This window comes from Salminus brasiliensis, chromosome 1, assembly GCF_030463535.1.
Source record: "Salminus brasiliensis chromosome 1, fSalBra1.hap2, whole genome shotgun sequence".
Taxonomy (NCBI): Eukaryota; Metazoa; Chordata; class Actinopteri; order Characiformes; family Bryconidae; genus Salminus; species Salminus brasiliensis.
In genome coordinates, this window is record NC_132878.1 from 29,813,823 (window position 1) to 29,833,441 (window position 19,619).

General features: G+C 41.6%; 1 protein-coding gene across 1 annotated transcript; it reads right to left on the bottom strand.

Annotated features, from left to right (window-relative positions):
- Positions 1–9,955: 9,955 nt before the first annotated feature.
- Positions 9,956–16,327, bottom strand: jdp2b (Jun dimerization protein 2b). The gene is made up of 4 exons (XM_072676845.1): positions 16,267–16,327; positions 13,401–13,605; positions 12,340–12,444; positions 9,956–11,978 (listed from the first exon to the last, which is right to left on the bottom strand). The coding sequence occupies exons 2-4, from the start codon at positions 13,593–13,595 to the stop codon at positions 11,790–11,792; spliced, it is 489 nt and encodes a 162-aa protein (XP_072532946.1). The 5' UTR covers positions 13,596–13,605; positions 16,267–16,327; the 3' UTR covers positions 9,956–11,789.
- Between the last annotated feature and the right edge of the window lie 3,292 nt (positions 16,328–19,619).

Consider the following 19,619-nt stretch of genomic DNA (forward strand, 5'->3'; position numbering starts at 1 on the left):
TTTATAAGCAGTTTAGCTGCTTCAGCAAAGAAATGATTGCTGTTTAGCTAAATTATCACTTCAACAGAACCAAGAGATAAAAAAAATAGCAATAGCAGGTAATGCTAAGGGTAAGGTTCACTCATGCTACCCAAGTAAAACATTTGGGGAGTTTTGACTTTTGAATGCGTTTTTGTTTATTTTTGTGTAGCTTTTCAAAATGTCTTAACATAACTAAACATGTTTTTATTTCTTTTGCAATATTTTCATAATAAAGAATTCAGCTGTATTTCTGTTAGCCCTGTCAAAGCGGTAACTTGGCTAAATCATCACATATTCATCATTACAAACTGTGTGGAGTTTATGTATGGCTGGGCAAGGGGAAGTTCTGTACATTTGATGCTTTACCAAACTGTCATTTTAAAAGCACTGACAAAAATAAAGTGACCACATTAGCAGATGATGCTAAGGGTGAAGTGTTACGCTGCCAAAGGTTAATGTTTGGGGACGCTTAGCTATTTTAAATGTTTTTAACACAGCTGAGTATATTTGCTTTGTTGGAGATCATTTAGGATATTAGCTTTTTAGGTTTTGCTATATTCCAAAAACAGCTAAGCTGTTGTGATATTAACACTCAAACCTTTCAGGAGGTTTAATCTCTGCTTTTAACAATCGTTTGAAAACCTCAGCCAAGTTCTTGTTAACTTAATGTTTGCGGTAACAGTGGAAATGAAATATTACTTGGAAATTTTCAAAAGGAGGCGAGATGTCTGCAAACGTATGAGGAGAGGTGTAACATACTGTGATGGTTTTGAGCGTTTCTGATGTAACTTCTCCCTCAATGACAGACGGGTTTAACATTTTGGGGAAGCAGCTAAACTGCTGCTTCAATTAGTCACAGAAAAAACACCCTGAGCAGCATGTTCACTCAGATCAGACCAGCAGGACTGCAGCAGCTCCACGCACAAAAAACTAAATTGCTGGAAAAAGAGCCTCTCATATTATTTAGAACCATTCCTTTACTTAATGAACCTCATTTCTACACTCAGTACTTGGTTGGGGCTCCTTTACATGTGGCATGGGGGCAATCAGCTTGTGGCACTGCTGAGAGGTTATTAAAGCCCAGGCTGCAATGACAGTGGCCTTCAGCTCCTATGTATTGCAATACCATTGGCAATACCAGTTGCTGGTAGATGTGTCCAGATCTGTCCAGAGTAGTATGCTGACAGTGCTTGAAACTATTGCCATTAAAGCTGTTAAAAACTGAACGAAAGGAACTGCAATCTCAAGTTGTATCGGAGCTAGGTATAGCAGAGCCTAAGCAGCTGGGCTTCAGCCAACACTACTCTGGAAGTGTCAAACTTGGTCGATCCTTGGTGATGTTACATTTCACAAAGGTAAACTGTCATATATTTTATATTCATTACATGTAAAGTGAGATATTTTAAGCCTTTTTGTTTTACTTTTGATCAGTGTAGCTTACAGTGCATGAAAATCTAGTCTCTCAAACTATTTGAATATTTAGTACATTTTTTATTCAAGCAGTTTAAAGGCTGGCTGTTTACAGAGTGCTGAATCAAAGCATATTAATGGAAAGTTTTCTGGAAGTGGAAAATGTGGTGGAAATGGTGCATGAGTAACAGTGATGACCTCAGCCTTGAGAGGATTGTCAAAACAAAGTTGATGCAAGAACTTAGACTGAGGCTGGAATCAAGAACCATCACCTACAGATGTCTCCAGGAAAGGGTTTACAACTGCTGCATTCCTAATATCAAGCCACTCCTAAACGCAGAGGCACGGTCAGAAGCATCTTACCTGGACTACGGAGTTTAAGAACTGGACTGTTGCTCAGTGCTCCAAAGCCCTCTTTTGTATTTCATATGGAAATCACAGTTCTAGAGTCTGGAGGAAGAGTGGAGAGGCACAGAACCCAAGGTGTCTAAAGTCCAGTGTAAGGTTTCTGCAGTCTGTAATGGTTCGGGGTTCCATCTGCTGGTGTTGGTCCACTGTGTTTAACAAGTCCAAAGTCAACACAGGCGTATACCAGGATTTTACAGCACTCCACGCTTCCATCTGCTGACAGGCTTTATGGAGATGCTGATTTCTCTTTCCAGCAGGACTTAGCACCTGCCCACAGTGCCAGAACTACTACCAAACAGTTTGCTGACCATCATATTACTGTGCTTGATTGGCCAGCCAACTCTCCGGACCTGAACCCCATGGAGAACGTATGAGGTTTTGTCAAGAGGAAGATAAGAAAGACCTGACCCAGTAATACAGATGAGCTGAAGGCCACTATCAAACCTGGGGTTTAATAACATCTCAGCACTGTTACAAGCTGATTGCCTCCATGCCTCCATGCATGAATATGGAGGCTGGAGCTTTTAAAGCTGCACTGAAAGGAGGAGCATGTAAACAATCATTCTCCAGAATCCTATCCAGCGCCTTTATTTTTAATTATGAACATAAAAAACATAATATTCAATTTTTTGGAGATGCACTAGCATACACTTCATTGACTTGGATCTATACAGAATAACACCAACATTACTGTCTGCCACAATTATCTTCCTAATAGACATTCTATGTGTGCAGTTAGCATCATGCTACCTGGTGTACATTCACTTCCATTGCTAGTTAGTTACATTTGTCAAGTGTTTTGGCCCATTGCTTTTGGCTTTTGCCTTTGTAAGAGCAGGAAAACATGCCACCTTGTGTTTACATCTATCCTTTACATCTATTTGTACACCACAAGAGACAAAAGTCTCTGAAATAGCTTCTCTCACTCTTTCTCTTCCTCTTTATCTGACCTGTGATTGACACCTTTGAAAAATAAACATGCATTTCTGGTTGCAATCTGTTTTTATGCAACAGGCTGCTCATAAGGAGCCCCTCATTACTTTCTTTGTGTGAGTATAAATCCAGTAAGCCTATTACAATAGAACTCACCATTTCACCTCTCTGTGGTTTCTCTCCTTTACTCATAATGGAAGTTTTGCAGTAGGCACACGGACATCCTTTCTATTTCAGAGGAAATGGTCTAGAGTACAGCTAGTTTACAAAACACCAAACAGGATATTTCACTGAAACCAAAAACCCTCATTAAATTAACCTCAGCAATCAGTCACACCAGCAATCCATCAGTAGGTCTGCTCCAGTTTTTACGGCCTCCGCAAAGAGATGCTGAGTGAATAGAGGAGGACATTCGAGAAATTGACTGTTTGGTGTAGTTCAGGCTCTGTTTAATGTAATACTTAAAGGGGAATCCTTCAAATTTTCCCATAATGAAATGGCTGAGAAGTAAAAACACTCATTCAGAGTGATTTGCTGTGAAATGCTCCATTCTAGAGAATCAGAATTGTTCACAGTAGGAGTGAATGCAACCAGATGTCTGAACCTTTAAAAGCTCCCTCACAAAAACCGTACTTGTACAGATTTGTCCCTATTTGCACCATTTTACTATTAAAATATTATTTTACTATTATACAATTATTAATAAATAAAATTTAGTCATTGTGATGCCTGGATCCATTCGCCACCACTGTAACAGTTTCTCCACAATGAACCACAATTACACACCAAACCAACTCTAAATGTGTTCATCGCAAATACCAAATCATGCAGAGAATTCTTAAAAATCAATGGGTTTTCCTTTTAAGTCTAAGGGTCCTATCTTACTCCCTGCACGGACGCGGCGTGATGCTCATTGCTATCTTACACCCCGCCAACAGTCTATCTCACACTTTCCGCCTGCGCCGTTAAAAAAGCAACGGTGCTAGTGAATATATCTACACCGATGGGCGCGTAGATAAGGTCTCGTAATGAGGTGTGTTCAAGTCAGTCTTGGCAACAGAAAACACAGGTGTGCCACTGGCTGAAAACAATCTAAGCAGGCGTCAACAGTCAGACTTTCGTGGCTATATTGGCAGTGAATTGTCAATACAGGCACGTGCCCAACGCGTGTACACCCCAGCTCTGCGCCACTGAAATAGTAACCCGCCAAAGGCAGACTATACCTGGCTCTTAAAGGGAATGGCAAGTGACACGCTGATTGCTCTATTGCACGTTACGCCCAAAACATACCCATAATTAATTAAGAGACTTAGTACATGCCTTTTATGCACTTCTAGCCGCGCAAGGCGCACTCTTTCCATTGTTGCGATAGCAAAGACCCACTGACACGCCCTAAATCAAGCTGTGGGATATATTAGGTGGGACACATATTAGGCAGCAAGTAAACAGTCAGTTCTTAAAGGTGATGTTGGAAGCAGGACAAAACGTGCAAGTGTAAGGATCTGAGTGACTTACATAAGGGTCAAACTGCGATGGCTAGACGTCTGGGACAAAACATCAGGCTCTGTGGTCTTGTGGGGAGTTTCCACTAAAAACGCTGAATCTGTAGCGTATTTAGTTAGCTAGCTAGTTTAGTAGGAATTGCAGCTGACCGAATTCTGAGTCCCTGGAAGCATTGTCTCTTATTAGTAGAATTTAATACATGCAGAGTGTTGCGTGACAAATGCAGAGAATTCTCAAAAATCAGAGGTAGAATCCAGTCAGCTGCAATTCCTACTAAACTAGCTAGCTAACTAAATAGGCCACAGCTTTAGTGTTTCTAGTGCAGAGGAGAGCTAGCAGCTGGCAGTGTGTTACACTATCACAGGTAGTCTGCTCAGTTCACCTCACTGTAAAGTAGAGCTTCCTCAGTCTGCTACAGCACAGGTGCAGGAAAGATGCTGACAGCATGGACTGCGTTTCCCTCGAATCATGGAAAATGTGAATAAAGTTTAAAACAATTTCACACCAAACTGACTCTGAATAAGCTAACCTTAAGTATCAAATTATGCAAATACGGTGGGTTTCCCTTGTAAGTCTATATCAGTCTTGTACTTGTACGTTTAATCCAGTTTTTGAGGCCAAACTGAGCACACATGCCTCTGATTACCAACCTAATCCCATTGTTCATTTGAACTAGAGACTTATCACAGACTAGGCTTGAACTGACGTCATACTTAATCGAGGCTAATGGCACTAATGAGTAATGGAAGATTATGTAGACCACATTAAGTGGTCCTGTTTTTATGTCTAAATCATCCCACACTCTCCTCAAAGCATGTAGAGTTGTTCAGTCATTTCTCCTCGACTTGTTGAAGTAGTTACTAACAATTATGGGTTAACATTTGTGTAAAAGTTTGGGCAGCCTCTGGTTGAACTTCCTGTGTAGTTGAGGTTGTAGGTAAGTGTAGGTAAGTCATGTAGTCTATAGAGACATATTTTTCAAATTTGTTCAAATCTGTGAATAAATTTAAAGTGTGTCTAAACTGTACAGCAAAGTAGATTCCTGTAGAGGATTTGTTCCCTTATTCACAATCAGCACATCAACATCAACAGCCAATGACATCTATGAGCATCTATGAACACAAGAATACAAGATAATATGAGATAAATGTGCGATTATTAATATTAAAGAAGTCTGTTTAGAGACGTGTAACATAAGGGGTGTGTGTGTGTGTGTGTGTGTGGGAGGGGGTGTCTTTTTTAAGGTGAGGGAACGCTGTGTACCGATGTGTTAATTCTCTGCTGAGGTCAGTTGAATGGCCGTGTACTGAAAGTGTGGGATTTGTATACTGAGCTTCACAAAACAGAGTTCCTTTTGTTTATTAGCTGCGCAGATTTGAGTGGGTGAGTGAACGGCAATATCCTAGCAGGAACAAACGCTTTACACTTCTACACTGATCAGCCATAACATTAAAACCACTGACAGGTGAATTCAATAACACTGATTATCCTGGTTGCATAACAAGAGGTGGGATCTACGTATTTGGCAGCAAGTGAACAGTCAGTTCTTGAAGGTGATGTGTTGGAAGCAGGAGAAATGGGCAAGCATAAGAATCTCAATGACTTTGACAAGGCTCAAACTCTGACGGCTAGATGACTGGGTCAGAACATCTCCAAAAAATCAGGTCTTGTGGTCTTTTTGGGTGTTCCTGGTTTGCAATGGTCAGTACCTTTCAAAAGTGCTCCAAGGAAGGTCAACAGGTGAACCAGCGACAGGGTCATGGGCACCCAAGGCTTATTGCATGAGATCCATGCAGGTCCCACTTCACTTACTTACTTACTTATAACTTACTGGACGGCCAAAAGATCTGCTGCTAACGTCTTGGTGCCAGATACCACAGGACACCTCCAGAGGTCTTTTGGAGTCCATGCCTGGATGGGTCAGAGCTGTTTTGGCACGAGGTGAACCTATACAAAATTAGGCTTTAATGTTCTGGCTGATCATTTTGGATTTTTGTACTCACACTAAATAATATAATATTATAGTATAGGCACCATTCACTCTTAACATATTCATTTTCTGACACTTTGTTGTGATTTACATCAATGTCACTGTGCCCTAAACAGAGAGGATCTTTAATTTTACTTCTCCAGCCCGACCTGCTGGAAGACTGACCGCTGGGGTCCCCTCTACCTGCGTCAGACCAGCTGCTACCCACCGGTCCGACCAGCAGGCTCCCCCACCACCCATGCCAGACCGGCTGCACACCCTCCTACCACTGCTACCTGCCTAATGACCATGTCAAAACCTGAATGGACTCTTAATCTGTCACTATTAATATTACCTCTATTAACTATCTCTCTTTGTAATTGAGTTTGCCTCTGGAATTCCACCTGGAATTCTCTCTGCCTCTGGAAGTACGTCTGACTCTGGAATTGTGACTCCAGTGATGTTTTTCACCACTGATCTTTATATGTAAAATTGTGGATGAGGTGTGTAAGTGTCTTTATTGTTCACATTGTGACCTAAGTGTGTCTAACCAGGGTTGCCAGATGTCCAGTTCTGATACCTATTTGAACTCAGTTATCCAAGTGTGGAAAGACTAACACATTAGTTTCTCTAATGGATGGCTTAGCACTTTTAGGCTGTGAATCTCCCATTTTGCCACATCCCAAATGTGTTCTACTGGATTCAGATCTGGGAAGACTGGGATGTTTTAGGCTACTTTTACTTTGTGACATGGTGCATCATCATGCTGAAAGTAGCTGTTAGGAAATGGGTAAATTGTGTCCACGAAGGGCCGCACAGAAACCATGCTCAAAAAGGCTGCAGCATTTAACTGAGAATTGGTTGGTATTAATTGCCCTGCTGCTACACGATTGGCTAAGTAGATAATTTCATGAATGAGTAGGTGTACAGGGCTTCCTAATAAGTTGCTCACCTCATTACACACCTCCACCTATCACACACTCATTCCCCCCATTTCTCGTCTTGTTTGTTTTCTGATTGGGCTGTTGAAACCAAACAGTGTTCTCAAGGTAGCGCTTGGTGGCATCAGACGGGCACGTGTTTACCCCCCCCCCCTCCATACACACACACACTTGACTGAGGAAAACAGGCTGGTGGAGCAGACCAGACTGGGCCAGCCGCCCACGGCCCAAACATGTTCAGCCAAAAGAGATGGATTTCTGTAAAGGCAGGAGCTGCCAAACAGAAGGTCAGACGTGTGATCCAAATGGCTTTACAGAGCAAAAGAGAGAGAGAGAGAGAGCGAGAGAGAGAGAGAGAGAGAGCATCAGGCTAAAACTGATTAGCCCCTGATCCACAAACGCACAGAAACACAGCAACAGGCACGACCCACTCCTGCTACTAATATGAACCCCTTCAACTCTACACAGTCCACACTTCCACTTCAGTTCCTCATTCTCACGACTGAAGACCTTTATCAGTTTTATAGTACATACTTAATAATCCATACTGGATACTGAATAATTCATTGTGGATACTGAATAATTCACAGTAGATACTGAATAATTCATACTGGATACTGAATAATTCATTGTGGGTACTGAATAATTCACAGTAGATACTAATTAATTCATTGTGGATACTGAATAATTCACAGTAGATACTGAATAACTCATACTGGATACTGAATAATTCATTGTGGATACTGAATAACTCATACTGGATACTGAATAATTCATACTGGATACTGAAAAATTCATTGAGGATACTGAATAATTCATCAAGGAAACTGAATAATTCATAGCAGATACTGTATAATTCATGCTAGTATGGCCCTCACCCAGCTTCATTCCCGCTACACAGCAGCTTTAGATTCAGGTAATCAGTTTAGATCATAATAACATTGATAATTAGCACCTGGTTGTGGTATCTGTGTAATCATGCACTGAGCTGACATGCCAACAAAGACCTTAAGAGTTTTTGTTTTATGTGGAAAGCTCTCTGTTACGTTTTCTGTTCCTTTGTTTATCAACAACAAATCCACTGTAGAATTTCATTTTTTGCACAAGGAATGTTTGGATAGCTTAAATATGTTGTTTCCCACTGATACACTAAAGAAGACTGTCTGTGTGTGCCTAAAACCTTTGCACAGTACTGTATGTTCCTGAGAAGATGCTCAACCAGCCTTGACAAGCTTATATAGTGCCACCTATCGGCTTTTGGTGTTCAGTGAAAGGCCAGAACTTGCTGGTCTTCTCTTCTCTTCTCTAATACCTGTCCATGTATTCTGAAATGACCCTGCATTTCTGACCTTTCACAGTGCTTGACTACTGTGAAGTGAACTAGGCAGAATTTCTCAGTTATGACATGTTTGGTATCTGATGTGTTCTTTAGTTTACATTGAGAGATGCTAGGCTAATGTTGCTAACAAACACTGAACACATGCCCAAAAAAGTGACCAGACCAGATCTTTATTTGTTTGGTAAGTCGAAGGGCAGAAGGGTTTACTTTAGTCTATAAACACAAAAATCAACATCAGATAATTCAAACATGTCTGTGTCGATCAACTACAACAGGGGTCCGTCATCAATCTTTTTTTGCCACATGGTTCTGTCAAACCAAAGGTCAAGTTGTAAAACAGTATAGGAGATTAGAGCCATTCCTCTTGATATTTTTTATTTTTATGGCTAAAAGGCAACTCTAGTGTTTTTAGCCTGATCTCTGTCAGCTGTACCTGTAGCGTATGGTCAGTTACTAGGGTCAGTTATTCAGTTCTTCTATGAAAAGACCAGACAACCTTTTTACACCATGCACACTTATAGCAGTAGCCAATAGGCAGTTGCAGTTACACTGCCAAAGTGATACTCTAATAAATAAATACAAATCTCCCATTATGTGAGAGCTATATATATTCTAAGATTACTGAACCTCATTCTAGACCGTTTTACTTGCTTATGTCATTTTACCAAGAGAAATTGTTATAGGCTGACCTTTTTTTCTTGTTTCTAAAGCGGAAAACTAAGCAGGTTAAATGGTGTTTTACTGGATTTAACACAAATTTAAAGTTGGCACATTTATTTATTTATTTATTAAGCTGCAGCTTAATGATGCAACTAATTTTCCAGAGGGAATGACATGAAATAATTTGCTACCAGTGTAGTGACGTGGACAAGGTTTTCGCAGGCTCTGCCTGATGAGACTTGGAGAGTGCAGCAAAGGTGACCAGAACTTCATTTACTAGTAAACGTGCTTAAGAACACTTTTGGGAAGACAGTCTCTCACACTCATTAATACCCCTGTAGTCACAAATATTTCTTTGCAGAATTCAGCAGCTCCTACACTGACTTCTGTTAGAAGTGAGTTTTGAGTCAGCAGGTTTTCTGTACATTTCAGGGGAGGTTCAGGGAAACTTGTTGAAATGATCGCCTATGGACTGAACGCTACAGGATGAGATCAGGGCACAAAATGCTGCAGTGTTCCTTTAAAGGGTCTATTCCTTTCATTTTCTTGGTTTACCCCCGGTGCACTTTTATATAGCCAGTAATTCATTTCACATTCTCCAAGCTCACTTTAGAAAACAGACTGTGCCTTTAATAACAATATGTTAATGAGCTCTGTTCTGATTGGCTGCCCTGTGTTGCACCTCATTGTAGGAGCAGTGCTTATAACTTCAGCATGAATTACCACATAATTGTCACAAATAATTGTCATTAAATTCAAGGCTACAGGGTCTTATAGTTTATCAGGGCTTTATTGGTTCCATGTAACAAAAGACATTATTCATCAACCAAGACAGCTTAGCAACTCCGCACAGCAGAGCCTTCCATTCAACATTGGGAAAACAAACCATTTCACCACATCAAGTGATCAAATATTATAATATAATAACATAAGTGTGCAAGGTACAAGTGCATGCACAGAGTATTAAAAAAACAATAATAATAATAAACACTAAACATACAGTACATGTTTAAAGCAACGCCAGCGTCAGCACACACAATAGGCAAACAAAGGGCGCCATCTGGCGGCTGTTTAGACCCATACAGTTAGGTCTATAATGCTGCTCACAGAACATCTCTAATGCAGTTATTTCTTGGTCTATGACCAATCAGTGTGGATGTAAACGTCCACTAAATCTAGTTCACTTCATACTGTACTGGTGCAGTTGGGGGTGGGGGGTTGACTCAATGGTATCTTTACTGTAATGAATCGGTCACAAAACCCTTTCCTGAGCGTTTTAAGCACTTCTGGAACACTGAACACCTGCATGTGGGGGCCTGTAAACAACCAGTACACAGTACTTAGCAAGCAGCTGATTGGACAGCCATGCTCATTTTATTAATTCATGTTTAAACAGACTAATTTGCCTTTATTAACCACAGCCCTGCAGTTTTACTGGCACATGCTGTAACAAATATGAACATAATGTTTCACAAACTTGTATGAAGAATTAAGACACTAGACTTGCGATATCGCTCACCCTTAATGAGCGAGAAGACAGCATCCTGTTCAGGTAGGGCTACACAATATGACGGGATTCATTGCCATAGCCATAAATATGATTACAAAAGGTGTACAGTAAAACATTTTTGCATGGATTGTGATTATATTTCTGCTGCATACCCACCCCTATACAAGTTTGGCATCAATAGCAGCAAAATCTCTCCATTGTTGCCGTTTTTCACAGTTTGTAATACTGTGAATCTGACAGCGGCTTATATTGCGTTAATGTCACACTGAATGGACCAATAGAAAGGCTACAAACGCTCACCCTCCAGTAAAAGTTGGGGACAGTTTTTTGGTTTTTTTGCCTGCCAGCAAGCAGTATTGCCCGGATCCACTGCACTGCATCAACTGCACACAACATCTGTCTTCATATGAGGCGGGGCTTTGGAACTGTCCCTCTGGAACTTTTTTTTTAGATGGTCATTAAATAGTCCGATTCCAAGGCTTACAATGAGTTCATGTGAAGCGGGGCCATGAAGCTGTCCACCAAATATCTGTTTTAGGTTTCTAGAATAGGCAATTTCCCTACACTGAAGGGTCTAGATTAGGAAGACATGAACACATGTTTTCAGTTCAGTTCGGCATCTAAAACATGGCAAGCTGGGAAAACATGCTGCCCCTTCTCATCCAAACAGATAAGGAAGAAGTCTGTGGGGAGAATTTCTGTACACCCACAAAACAAGCAAGTCCAAAGCTTCATAGTTTTCGAAAGTCTATTGTTTTGTAGTTTTTTGTCCCGAAGCTATGAGGCTAATGTAGCTAACAAGCAACGGAAGTTTATACCCCACCAATTAGCCAGCAGGATAAAGGGTAAAACGGTCAGTGTTCATCAGTGAAGCTGGGCAACTCTGGTGGGAAAGGCACTTCGTACTTTAGTCCTGGTTTCCCTCAGTCTACCTCAGCTCTCCCCTCACTGCAGCGGTCCTGGAGATCACAGAGCCGAGCTCACAGGCTTAACAACCCAAGCGCACACACCCACTCATGGAGTACAGTGCTGTACAGTAAAGGGCTGTGACGGAGTGTGTGCTGAGTGAATCAGTATGAATGCAGCGGGTGGGCATCAGTGGGCAGAAGAGAGCTGCTGCTGTATTGGGTTCTGCTCCTTCTCGGGGGTCTGGACGCTGTCCGTACGAACGATGCAAGTGGGTCTGTGCAGGTTAAGCATGAGGACGAGGTGCTGCCGCTCCTGCTTTAGAGACTCAATTTGAGCCTTCAGCTCCCCATTCAACAGCTCCAAGCGCTCAGACTCCTAGAGAAAAAGAAAAGCGTTAAAGTTTATTGCAAAATTATTATTATTATTATTAATATTATTACAGGTTCATTATTAACAAAAGACTATTAAAAGACAAAACTAAGAATAAATCAATTTTGCTGCCATTAATATTATATTCAGTTGTACAAATACTTATTTGGAATAATCTGCAAGTTGTGTCCAGAATTACTATACAAATCAGAAACAAACATTTACTAAATTACAATTAATTTTACAATAGTAAGTTGATTTAGATACTTAATTATTAAGTATTAGTCAGTGAGTTTCTGGCTTAGGACAATACAATGTAACTGAATGAGAACAGATTAAAAAGGATGGCTTTATATTCTAGACTTACTTTCTGAAGGTAGTCTGTTCTCTCCTTTTTCTTGTTCCGACAGCGAGCTGCTGCAACCTTGTTCTTTTCTCTCCTCCTCTTCCTCCTCTCATTGTCATCAGCCTCCTGCCCAAATACAAAACACAAACTCTGTAACCAGGCCTGTTCAAGAGTTCACAAAGATTCACAGAGAGAACATCTATGCTCTTTTTAAAGAGTTTGAATGCAGATTTATAAGCCAGTGGTTTTCTTTAAACTGGGTAAGATTTAAAAGCACTCATTCACAGCTTGACCACTGCAGCAGTCTCTGTAAACATCTCCAGATGTTTTTAGATTTGGTCGCTAGGGGGCGTGCTCAGAGCACTGAAAGCTCTGTTATTCAAGAGAAATTCCACCCAAAAGACCTTTTAATAAAAATAAAGTACACCAGCTTGGCAAGTTTTAACATCTCTCCAAATGGTCCTTGGCGCCACTTCTGGCCTTTTAAAGCCAAATGTCCAACGTGTCCTGCCCCTCCCCCCTTTTTTTGGACCATTTCTTCTTCATTGAACTAGCTTTGGAGTCATCTGACACCATGGGGTGTTACTCTTTAACAGCTATTTTAACCAGAGTGTCCAACAGGGAGCGCTGCAGCACTGCTGAGCACCACAGCCTGTAAACCCAAATGGCCTTTTGCATCTAGTAAAAAAAGGAAGTCACTTTTTTTGACGTACATTAGATATGCTGCTGAGAAACAGCTGACATATGTACCTTCTAGTTGACGGAAAGTTACATAACCTGTAGCTCCTTCAGAGCCATTAACACGGTTAACAACTGTTTATGTATTTGACATAACAGAAACCTTAATGCTGTTCATACAAACATTGTGTCCAAAATGTGCAGAAAACGTTCCTGTAGAGGATTTCTCCATTTATTTACACTTCGAACGTCCACAAAATGGGTCATTTGAAGGGGTGCACAAACTTTAGCACAAACTCTCATTATAGAGTGCATAAGCATTTTAACTCCAGTATTAAACTAAAGCAGCAACACTACTGGTCTGATCAAGAACACTTGGGTGAAAGGGACACATGGGGTCTCACCTCGCTCTGCAGGAGGCTGAAGGGCCTCTTGCCAGGGTGAAGGAGCTCTATGGGAGTTGCCGCGGCTCTGAGGCTGTACATTTCGGCAAGCCGGAGCTGCTCAGTCAGCGTGGAGGCAGGAAACCCGGTCAAAGGAGAGAAACTGGGAAGGGAACCGGCTTGCACCACGGGGTCAGGCATCTGAGCAGGCATCATTACTGTCTACCTAGAGAGAGAGAGAAATGCACAACAAATGAGTCTTACAGTTTCAGAAACCAGATAATCAAGCTCCAATTCCAGATTCCTGAACTCTGCATGTTTTGGGGCAAGTCTAGGCTAGTTAGCCTTTTTGCCAGCTTCTTTCAGAATTCCTGTTCCACCTTAAAGGGTGTAGCGGTTACATTCTGACACCATAGGGTGGAATGAAAACTGATTACGAAGCTGGCAAAGCAGCCAACTTCAGCTTCCTTGAGGCGAGTGGGTGATTAATCCTATACATGCAGTTAGCCCTATTACTCATTAGCTACTTCAGCCTCATTGCTTCAGTTGTAATTGGTGGGGTGCACACTCCCATTACCAACCACAGCATTAGAAAACCATCCTCTGAAAGGTACTTTAGGAAACCCAAAGGTTTTGTTTGGAATCACTCCAAGAACCCTTTTTAGCAGGTCTCAAACACGAGTGCGAGTCTAAGACTCAGGGGGTGGGGACCAAAAAAAGACAAGCAACACAAAAGCTCTAGACTTGCTCCAGTTAGAAAACCCCACCCACACGTCTGGAACCCGACCGGACTGGCCTGCAGTGCTAGCGTTAGTGCTGTCTACTGCTCTGAACTTACATAACATCAGGCCTGGAACAGTTTCCTCTGTTAAGTCTCAAGTTGGCCAACTTAGCACTACTCGACACACAAAAGAACTGAAAGAATGAGGAACTACCCCGCTTTCACACTACCCAAACGTGCTGCAGTTACAACAGCCTGCTGTTAAACTCGTCGAGGCCCGTCAGTTATTACATAAACACCCAGTCGTGATTATTTCAGCTGAACGTAATCCCAGCTTCTTTGCCCATTCCACCTGAAACAGTGCACCTGTTCCATTCGGGCTCCTGATCCCAATTTTCTTTGTGATCATTATTACTAATACTGAAATACCCTACTACAGCTGTCTTGCTTTGCTGAGTGTGTGTGCGCACGAGCGTGTTGCAGGAGAAATGTGCCAACACACCCCACCACGGCCTGAAACACTGCGCTGAGGTTTCATCATCATTGAACGTAAGCAGCACACAGGCGTTTGTTTACTTGTCACTCAGCACCGTGTGTGTGTGCACTTGCACTTCACAAGCGAGCATAGAACACTATACGGGACAGACTGATGCATCCACATGCCAACATTTACAGCTACACCAATCTGAGCTTCCCCCTCAATCCAACACCTGGAAAAACACTTTCTAACTCCAGATTTTGCATAGAAGTACCATTAGTACCACTTGTAAACGATCCTCAAACAGCCAGTGAAGTGATCTTAATGCTTAAGGTGGGCAGATCTTCCAACAAGCACCTAAACTGAGTGAATTTGTATTTACTAGTTAAAGATTGGGTATATACAACCCTCCGATCACAGCATTAGTGCCAACAGTAGCTGGTGCCATACTAGATAACTTAAGCACTGCTCAGTGCTAAGCTAGAGCCCATTTCTAATCTTAATAAACTACCAGTTTATTAACGATAATTATCCATTTGTAACAGTGAATGGACAAAGTGAAGAAACTATTGAACTGCGCCAGTGCATTGTGACCAACATGCTAGCTAGCTTGGGAGGAGGAGCGTTAGCTTGTGGTTGGAGCATTAAATCAGGACCCTCTAAAGCTTAAAAAGGTATAAATATTGTAGTTATGATATTAAATGCTCTGATAAATTGAAAGAAAAAACACATCATAAAAATCAGTTGACCATGTTAGTCCCTCCTTATAGCTGCATGAAAAAGATGCATTAACCAAAATCTGATCTAAATATAAATCTAAACATAATCTATTTACAGTAACACCAAAACAACAAGATGGTCAACAGAGCAAGTGTGTTCATTTCACTTTCGGTCTGTCTGCAGGTCTTTCAAGTCTGTCTGTCTCCAACTGTGCATGGCATTGTTTTGCATTAGGTGCCCTCTGGGACCCCCACTCTGCTCCCATTGCTTAAACACACTTCTGCACCCACAATAACACAATAAGTCATGATTGAGGAACTTACACATGAACTACACACTAATTTTATCTTGGGGGGGGGGGGGTGTCAATAAAGCATAGCATTTGCAGGGTTAACCCACTGGTCTGCAGTTAGACGGGTCACTCACATCCAGATGTGAAATTAAGCACTGGACTCTGCATCACAAGTACAGCTGGCTTTTAGGCTGCACTGAAGCACCATCAGAGCCTTGCACCAGAACCTTAGTGGCTTAGAGGAACCGATCCAGGAGCATCAGGGGGTCTAAAGTCCAACAGGGTTGTTATGAACTAACGGATGGATGGGTTCTGCAAGCTGACCTTCAAGTTACAGAAGCATGCACTCTAATATTAGCCCAGCACTGACCACTCTGATCCTCAAAATCTGTGCTGATGAAATGAGGCTGAAGCTTCTTGTTCTGCAGCTTAGTATTCGAGCTGAATCGGTCATAGAAGTCAGATTGTAGTGCTGCTCCAGCCATGTGTTGATTTGCCTTTAAGTCTTTAGTGAGTTTCAGCTACAGACTCATGCAACCCAACCTTAAGGTGCTCTACTCTGTGGGACCACGAACAAACGACTAGCTACACTTAAAGGAAGCCCGTTCAAACGCACGCAAAAAGCGACGCTCAGTCCGCTGTAAAACTTGCCATAAGCACTTAAAACACGACTCACCCGCTGTCTTCTTCTGGAATGTGTCACGAGCCCTCCGTCCCGTCGCTCGAACGCTAGCTGTGCTGCTCGTTGCATCAGCGTGCTTAAATACCCTGCGCCAATGGTAAACGGAACTGACGTGCCCGTTACGTCAAGATCTGTGGGGGTTTCGTCCCGATGCGCGCGAAGCGTCTTCACTCGCCAGGGAACGTCGGCTTGAGCTCGCGCGCCGTGCTCAGAGATCAAAGCGAACGCGATGTTCAAATGAGAGAGTTCGACAAGTGCGAGGAGTTCTAGAAATGGAAGGCTTGGGGCGCTGAAGTCTAGAACTCTGGCGCACTCGAACGTTCTACCTAGGGCACTAGGAGGCGTTTTGGGACGCGCGCGCAAGCCGAACATTAGCCGCACGGAGCTCCGCCCCTAGCAACCGAGAGCACCGTCGCGCTCAAACCATAACAACAACAACAACAACAGCAACAGCAGAGGAGCTCGAGAGGAGTTTCTGCTCGCGGCTCGCCTCCCACACGCTTGGGAATCCCATCACACAGAAAGCGCGAGAGTTTTCCTGAAACCCGAAGAATGTAAACACTGACTTTAATCCCGCAGAGGCGCTGAACTGCAGGCGTGTCTGTAGCGTTTCTTGTTCTGATGATTTTCCCTCTCCGGTCAGGTCGGTCTGCTTTCTCTGTTGTGGGTCAAATAGCTGATAATAACAACAACAGGAACTCTCTGTCCCTCCACTTTACTCAGAATTCAAAATAATAAATAATAAAACTAAATGCTGATTTTAAGGTTGTAAATTAGGGGCGGAAAGCATAAGCATAAGCAAAACATAAAACTATTAAATATAATAGCTATCTAGTACTTTTTGACATTACTTTAACCATCAGACAGTTGCTCTTCACATTCTGTCAAAATGTTTTGATAAATGGACCAATAGAAGTACACTGACTTCCACTGAAAATCCTCCGCTGTAAATTTACCGTTTTGGAGATACGATATTTTTGCGTGACATATTTACAGATTTTTTTTTTTTTTTTTTTTTTAAACGTATTTTCTAAAACACGATATTTACTTTGTAATATAAAAAAGCAAAAAAAAAAAAAAAAGCCAATAGTGCCAAGTAAAAATATATACTACTGCCAAAACCTGTGGTTATAGTGGTTTCTACTGATGCCTGAAGGAGCGGGTGGTTTTATTATTATTAGAATTTCTCATATTGAGACTAGATATATTAGTTCGAGTATTTTCCTGAAAATCCTCTAATTTAGTTTTTACTGGAGATTAGGACCGTGACTGTGTTAGACATGTGTTTTGATGTAGCTAGATTTTGTGCTTCGCTTGGGTATTTAATCCAGTACACTCCCAGTTTACAGGACATAGCTAGTATCTCTTGTGTTTGGTAACACGTGTTAGCTAGCACACTCCAACTGTTTTACAGGAGACGTTTGGTTTATGTGTGCCGCCTGGGTTTTAGACAGGTAGGAGAGGTGCACCAATATCCCACTGTTTCCACTGAGGACTCCACTGTGTTCAGTTCTCTGAAGCTGGAGAGGAGGGGGGACTGGGCCATATGGGTTTGATTACTGGTCAGAGACGCTCTGAGAAGTTGGCTTTGGTTACTTCAGTTTGTTTTGCAGCTACGCACATGTAGACTCTGAGAAGAGAAGTGTGGTTTTGTCTTGTTTCGCTCTGTTTGATTCTCCCAGTGTGGCAATAGCTAGATGTGTGGTTCTTTTGTAGTTTCCCCAGTGTTCATTAGTTTTTACCCTTGGAAATGCAACACAGTATTGATCCCACATTACCCTAGACCTGTCACATAAACTGTCACGACATCAAACATTTACATTAATGGTTGTCACTCTTATCCAGAGTGACTTACTGGTCACTTACTGGTGCCGAGTGGTGTTCTTACCTGGTCCTAGGCTGCCACTGTTTATGCTGCACCAACCATATTATACAGTAATCAGGCCAACCAGCTACCTTAATATTTTGAACTTTATCAAATTATAAGTCAGAATAGGTCTAGGCTCACTTAGACATATTTGTACACACATGCTTTACAGCAAGAGTAACACTCATTCACTGGTTGAATAAGTCCAGCCTTTTACTTTTGTTTAAGCCTGACTAGCATGTGGGCCCTTTACACTTGATTTAAATAGGTAACTATTGTTTTCATGAAGACATGCATACGCACACAGCACACACACAGATGTATGCAAATATGCCCACACACACACACAGACAACTTCCCTTTTCCAAAATAACCTCAGCAGACATTAATCACACATTGTTAGAGTCACTGATCTATTCAATTTCTGGAATTTTCCTTTTTGTATAAATATATCAACAGCAGTTTAATGCTAAACTGAAATTATACTGCTTCATGTTGATTTACGTTGTTTTATACTATCATAAAATGGCTTATTCAAGTCTAAACTTGTTTATGCTATTGAGAGCTAAAATGATCTAAAATGGTAAAGATAAACCAGCATTCAAAACATAGCATATGCTAGTTTTGCTGGTGACCAGTTATGTTGGTATGTGCTTTAGCAGAGCATGGTTGTATTCTATATCCAGTATCATTGCAGTCATTAACTGGATTAACTGACTATCCAGTATCATTGCATTCACAAACTAGATTATCTGACTATCCAGGATCTTTGCAGTCATGAACAAGATTATCTGACTATCCAGGAGCAATGCAGTCATGAACTGGATTAACTGTTACCCATAATCGCTGCAGTCATGAACTGGATTAATTGACCATCCAGTATGCAATGATACTGGATAGTTATTTAATCCAGCTCATGACTGCAAAAATCCTGTATAACAGGATTTAGTGACTATCCAGGATTAATGTAGTCATGAACTGGATTAACTGCTATACAGGATCACTGCAGTCATGAACTGGATTAACTGATTATCCAGAATCATTGCAGTAATTAACTAGATTAATTGATTATCCAGCATTATTGCAGTCATGAGTTGGATTAACTAACTGTCCAGGATCAGAACTTGATTTATTAACTGTTCAGGATCTCTGCAGTCATGCACTTGATTTATTGACCATCCAGGAACACTGCAGCCATGAACCGGATTAACTGATTATTCAGGATTATTGCAGTCGTGAACTGGGTTAAATGATTATTCCGGATTATTGCAGTCATGACCTGGATTAATTAACTGTTTAGGATCAGTACAGCCATGAACTTGATTTATGAACTGTTCAGGATATCTGCAATCATGAAGGTGATTTATTGACTATCCAGGATCAGAACAGCCTTAGTTTAGTTGACTGTAATTCACATCTCTTTTTCAGAGTGTAGTTTTCCTTCTCTGCCTGTGGTCAGTTGCAGGAATGGCCAGCTCGT

Coding starts and splice junctions, on each gene's coding strand:
- jdp2b (XM_072676845.1), bottom strand. CDS start 13,595: ATGATGCCTGCTCAGATGCCTGACCCCGTGGTGCAAGCCGGTTCCCTT. Junction 12,445..13,400: donor TCAGCCTCCTGCAGAGCGAG/GTGAGACCCCAT, acceptor GTATTTGGGCAG/GAGGCTGATGACAATGAGAG. Junction 11,979..12,339: donor GAACAGACTACCTTCAGAAA/GTAAGTCTAGAA, acceptor CTTTTTCTCTAG/GAGTCTGAGCGCTTGGAGCT.